At 34.1% G+C, this 6,790-nt stretch overlaps 1 protein-coding gene across 1 annotated transcript in view; it reads left to right on the forward strand.

The window, feature by feature from the left end:
* The first annotated feature begins 5,701 nt into the window (after nt 1-5,701).
* Nucleotides 5,702-6,790, forward strand: part of LOC110034883 (aspartate--tRNA ligase 2, cytoplasmic-like) — a 19,081-nt gene continuing 17,992 nt past the window's right edge. Inside the window, exon 1 of the mRNA XM_020739125.1 lies at nt 5,702-6,278. Within this exon, the coding sequence (XP_020594784.1) occupies nt 5,784-6,278 (495 nt within the window). The 5' untranslated portion in view covers nt 5,702-5,783. The remainder of the gene's footprint in view (nt 6,279-6,790) is intronic.

Consider the following 6,790-nt stretch of genomic DNA (forward strand, 5'->3'; position numbering starts at 1 on the left):
ATATATATATATATAAACTATTCATTAACTATGTACAATTTTATCTAACTATAATAAATCTCATAATATATTAATCATTAATATATTTAAATAATAAATTAACTTAAAAAAAGTAAATTATAACCTTAAACCCTTTTATATTGGTCCCTCCTCTCTCAGAAAAAATATTGTACCTAGAGTTCGGACGTGCATCCAAACTCAAATGAATTTTTGTCACGTGTAAGAGGCGGGCCCACCGAATAAAACATAAAAATTTTATATTTTAATGTGTGACCTGGACCAACCAAGCCCATTTCTTCGAAAACAAAACCGTTCGAGTCGAATAAATCTTCATTTTCTTCTGACGACATCAGGTAGGGTTTCACAAAGTGAATTTCTCTATCCCTCTCTCTCACCGGACGAGTAATATTGATGATGGAATCTGTAAAAAACAGTGAGAAGTTTGGAATAGAGGTGATGTAATATGAAAGCAATGACGAGATGTTTGAAATTAAGGTGATGAATTCTGAAAATAATGACGAGAAGTTTGAAATGGAGGTGAGTTTAGTTGCGTTTGAAATATCGACAATAATTTATGGTGTTATTGCAATATTTTTGTGATGTTATTGATGTATTTTAATGATGTTTTTGAGATATATTATTATGGTGTTATTGCAGTATTTTTATGATTTTATTGTGGTTATTGTGATGTCATTTGAGTGGTATTGTGGCATTTTTGTGGTGTCATTTCGATCAATGTTATTACGATGTTATCATGGTATTATTGTGATATTATTGTGGTGTTATTACGGTGTTATTGAGGTTTTATTGTGCTATTATATTAGTGATATTGTTGTGGTTCGATGATGGTATTCAGTTGATGTTATTTGAGTTCTATTATGATATTATTGTGATATTATTGTGATGTTATTCAGGTGTTATTGAGGTGTTATTGCGATATTTTTTGTGTTGTTAAAGTATTTTTGTGGTGTTATTGAGGTGCATTATTATAATGTTATTATGGTATTTTTGTGGTTTTATTGTGGTGTTATTTGAGTGGTGTTATGGCGATTCGATGGTGTTATTCAACTGATGTTATTTCAGTGTTATTATGATGTTATTAAGACATTATTGTGGTGTTATTTATGTGTTATTGAGATTTTATTATGATGTTATTTTAGTTGTATTTTGGCGGCTCTGTTGTGGTATTTGACTGGTGTTATTAGAGTTCTATTATGTTGTTATTGCAATATTTTTGTGGTGTTATTCAGGTGTTTTTTAAGTGTTATTGCGGTATTATTGTAATATTATTGCGATATTTTTGTAGTGTCACTAATGTGTTATTGTGGTATAATTATGATATTACTACAATATTTTTGTGGTGTTATTGAAATGTTATTTGAGTAATATTTTGGCGATTATGTGGTGGTGTTCGACTGCTGTTATAACTGTGTTATTGTGGTATTATTGTGGTGTTATTTAAATGTTATTGATGTTTTATTATGACATTATTTTAGAGGTATTGTGGCAGCTCAGTGGCGGTATTCAATTGTTGTTATTGGAGTCTTATTATTGTGTTATTTCGGTATTATTATAATGTTATTCAAACGTTATTAATGTATTATTGCAGTACTATTATGATGTTATTGCAGTAATTTTGTGGGGTTATTGAGATGTAATTGTGATATTTTTGTGGTGTTATTGAGATTTTAGTGAGGTGTTATTGTGTTGTTATTTGAGTGGTATTGTGACGGTCTGCGATGTTACTCAACTGGTGTTATCATGGCGTTAATTATTACATTATTATTTTGGCGTTATTCATGTGTTATTGAGGTTTTATTGTGGTATTATTCAGGTTTTATTGATGTGTTATTAAGGCATAATTGTGGTCTTAGTGCGATATTATTTTTGTGTAATTGTGGTGTTATTTATGTGTTATTGTGGTGTGATTAGTGCATTAATATAATATTATTATCATACAAATATTGTTGTGTAGTGGTGTTATTCGTGTCGTCGTGTTGTGATGTTATTGTGGTTGTATTGTGGTGTTATTAGTGTAATAATACTATGTTATTTTCAAACAAATGCAGTGTTACAACAATGTCATTGCGCAATGCAGGTAAATACTCTATGATGCAAGTAGAACCACACAAACAAAATTACCTGGATGCCTTCTGTCGATTCTTTCGCTTTTTGGTTTCCTTATGTTCTCCATTCTTGTATATTAACTTGCTTGAAAGCACAAACAACTGTACATGAGTTCACACCCTAAACCCTAAATCCAGTACAATGCTTGTTTCAAAAAAAAAAAAACTTAAATATCACAAGACTTACATGGTCTTCAAAAAAAAAACTTAAATATCACAAGACTTACATGGTGCGAGAGAGGGGCTTTGAATGTATCTCAAATGGCGAACGACAGTGCAAAGGATTTCAAACGAACAAATCTCTAGCCACCAGAGTCTCAAAAGAAAACGACAATATGAAACCCTAACCGATGGCGATAAAAGAAAAAAAATATTGAAGAACAACACAATAGTTTTCTTTTTGAAGTGATGGGTCGAGTGTTATGATTTGACGTGATGGGTCGAGTATTATGATTTGACGTGAAGCATTTTCTTTTTGAAGAAATGGGCTGGTTCCGACCAGGTTATTCATTAAAATAAAAAACTTTTTAATTATTTATTTAGTGAGACCGTGACTTCCATATGGCAACACCTCACAATATTTGATGAGAGTCCAAACTCCAATTAACTACCCTAAAACCTCATCTATGTCCATCCTCATCTTCCAGTTTCATGCAAAACCCTTGCTTTCGTGAACAAACCCTTGCGGTATAGTCGCCATTAGGACAGTCAAAACAACTCATTGTTCGCAGACAGCTCATGTTCGACTCGTTAAGTAGTTCTTATTCGATTCATTCGCTAAACAAACGAGTTGAACATGAAAAACTTTTTTGTGCTAAATATATAAACGAGCAGAACACAAACAAAGTTTTGTTGGTTCATGTTCGACTCGTATTAGCACGACAAAAAAAAATAAAATAAAATAAAATAAATAAATATATATACATATATAAAATAATAATGATTATAATAATAATAATAAATAAATTACAATAAATAAATAAACTATATGTATAAATAATACTAATGAATTATATATATGTATATGACAACCTATCCTTAACATCCAACGGCTGTGTGAATAGGGTTTTCAAAATAGTTCATTTTTTGCGAGGAAAGCGAGTCAAATACAAATAAATTTTTTGAGCTCAATATATATAAACGAGTCGAACATGAACAATGATATTTTTTAACAAGTCGAGTCTGAATTCACTCAAGCTCGGCTCTTTTTCACCCCTAATGGTTTTATGCATGATTATAATCATGAGAATGATTTTTTTGTTTGTGATGAACAAATTTTTTATATTCAAAATATAAATGGGACAAAAAAGAATAGTAATATTTTTAAACATAAAATAAGGTCTCACTCGCTTGTATCGGATTTTAACAGCCCTAATCGCCAACCAGCCATTTGATCCAACTTGGAGCTCTGAAGGCAACGACTGGATTGTGCCGTACACAGACCGCATTAGGTAAGTCTGTGCGCCCGTTTCCGCTGTTTTTAGGGTCTGTTTGGGGCAGCTGCAACTTATCAAATTTCTGCTGATAAGCAGCTTATCATGATAATCTGCTGATGAGCAGCTGATCCGAATAAACTGTCCGGCTGTTTGGTTTGTGCGTTTGGAAAACATCTGATTCTGGATAAATGACCACACTGCCCTTGTTCTGGATAATATGTTTAGCCTATTCAGCTGTTTTGTATGTACGTTTGGAAAACAACTTATCTGTAACTTTTAGTACATAAATTTTTCAAAATAAATTTTAAATTATCTATAACGTAAATTGTAATCAATAATTTACATTTTACTCTAATTTTAAAATAAAAGAATATATCAGTAAAAAATTTGAGTAAATAAATAAAATGTACTTACCAAAGTGTGGCTGTTAGAGAGTCCAATTTTCAGCTAATTTATATGCATTTACATACATACCACTCAATTCCTATGTATTTACATATCTAACACCTAAACTTTACTTTTTATATTGATGCAACCATTTTAACTTTTAAAGAAGGAAGCACACCTTGTCACGCAGTTTAGGTGTCAAATATGTAAATACATGAGAATTGAGTGGTATGTATTAAAAAAAACACGAACAAGCAATTACCATAATAACTCCTTAATAAATCCATAAACTAATGAGTTTTTATTCAGCTGTTTTATTACATAAATTTTTCAAAATAAATTTTAAATTATCTATAACGTAAATTGTAATCAATAATTTACATTTTACTCTAATTTTAAAATAAAAGAATATATCAGTAAAAAAATTGAGTAAATAAATAAAATGTACTTACCAAAGTGTGGAGGAAGCTGTTAGAGAGTCCAATTTTCAGCTAATTTATATGCATTTACATACATACCACTCAATTCCTATGTATTTACATATCTAACACCTAAACTTTACTTTTCATATTGATGCAACTATTTTAACTTTTAAAGAAGTAAGTACAACTTTTCACGCAGTTTAGGTGTCAGATATGTAAATACATGAGAATTGAGTGGTATGTTTTAAAAAAAACACGAACAAGCAATTACCACAATAACTCCTTAATAAATCCATAAACTAATGAGTTTTTTTTTTCAATAATGAAGGATTACTGATGTATTCATACTTATCATCACGATTGTATATCCATTATCATACGACATTAGAATACAGATCATTCATAGCAAGGAAAAAAGGGAACCAAGAAAGATAACAGGTTCAAATAAAAGACAGACATTTATCCGCGATAACACTCCCTTTGGTCACTTGAAGAAATAGAGAAGTTTAAGTGAAATCGAACCATCTTCAAGAAAATGGACATTTTTTTTTAGTTCATTACTGTTTAGAAGAAATTGAACCTGAAAGAAAAGAAATTGAACCATCTTCAAGAAAAAAGGTAAATCATTATTGTTCTTGAAGAAAATAGACATTTTTTTTTAACTCAGAGCACCTTCAGCTTGCATAAGAAATTATAAAAGAGTTTTTTGGCAGGAAATGTCGAAGAAGCAGCTTGCCGAGGAAGAGCAGGATGCCGAACGGAAGCAAGGAGAGGCTATGGAGTCGCGAGCTAGGGCAAACTAAGATGGGGGGGATGAGAATCTCAGAAAAAGAATAAAAGAGGGAAGAAGAGAAGAATCTCAGAGGAGGAAGGTAGGAGCGGCTTCCTTCGGCGGAGCAGGCTTCCTTTGGCGGAGGAGGTAGGAGCGGCTCTCGGCTATCGGGGCGAATCGAGCGTGCGGAGGCTTCCTTCTGCGGAAGAGGAGTTCGGAGGTCCGATTCTCGCGTGTGCGGAGGCTTCTTTCGGCGGAAGAGATATTTAGGTAACGATGCGGGAAGCGTGGTCGTGAGGGGGCAGGCGCGTAAAATTTATCCCCAACCGGCGTTCGAAACGCTGATCGCGGGGTATAACCTGCGATCCATTATTCTCCAAATAAAAAACGCTGTTTCTATATAATCAGGTAAAATAGGCAAAAACTAACAGTAGGGAATTAAAAAAAAAGCCGACTTACTTATAAGTTTGCCCCTGGTAAATCCGGGATTTACGGATTGACGGCCAAAATGCGTGAAACCCGGATTTATCAAATCCGCGCCTTTATTTTGTCCGATCTCACTTTCTGTCGTGGTTTTAACCTAAATCCTAGGTTGCGGTGTTACCGCTGCCATATCTCTCATCGCCTGTGTCTCCCAACAATGGAAAATCCCGCCGGAGAGAGCCCTTCAGAGTCTGCCGCCAGCAAGAAGCAGGCAAAGAAAGAGGCTTTGAAGGCGGAGAAACTCCGTCGGAAGCAAGAGGAAGCCGCGACCGCGGCCGCTGCTGCGGCTTCCAAAGAGGCGGAGGCCGATTCGTTGGCTGGAAACTATGGCGACGTGCCGTTGGAGGAGCTGCAGTCGAACGCCGTTACCGATCGGAATTGGACTGAAGTCGGTTCGCTGGATTCGAAGCTCGCCGACGGAACGGTTCTGATACGTGGAGTTGCACAGACGTTGCGCGCCGTAGGGAAAAAAATGGCTTTTTTGGTGGTGAGGCAGTTTACCGCTACGGTGCAGTGCGTGCTTACGGTGACCGAAGGGTTGGTAAGCACGCAGATGGTGAAGTACGCTAATTCCTTAACCAGGGAGTCGATTGTGGATGTGGAGGGTGTGGTTACAGTTCCTACGGAGCCTATCAAAGGCACGACCCAGCAGGTAACTTTGCCCATATTTTCCAATTTCATTTGAGAAACAAGTTTGGTTTAAGGGCTAGGTGCTATTTTTGTTTTTTTATTTATATTTTAATTTGATATTCTTGAACTGCAGTGATTGTGCTGAGATGTTCCAAAAAATTCGTATTGGTTGCGTTAAGTTGTTTTAGTCCAGTATTTGTGAGTTTCCTCTTTATTAAGTTTTTGTTTAATGAGAGTGGATCTATCTAATCATGCAAATTCAGTTTCATTTCATGGGGGTAGGGCTGTCAAAACGGCTTGTTGTTCGCGAACAACTCGTGTTCGGCTTGTTAATTTCGTTCGATAAGTTAACGGGTCAAACACGAAAAGTTTATATATATATATATATATAAAGTAGTATTTAAAAAAAATCTAATTGACTACAAGGCTACAAAGATTTATAATAAATTAAAATATTAATCAAGAAAATAGAATAAAAATTATTAAATTAGATTCAAATGATGTTTTAATATAAATAATAATTTTTAAATCTTG

This window comes from Phalaenopsis equestris, unplaced genomic scaffold, assembly GCF_001263595.1.
Source record: "Phalaenopsis equestris unplaced genomic scaffold, ASM126359v1 Scaffold000002, whole genome shotgun sequence".
NCBI classification, from domain to species: Eukaryota; Viridiplantae; Streptophyta; class Magnoliopsida; order Asparagales; family Orchidaceae; genus Phalaenopsis; species Phalaenopsis equestris.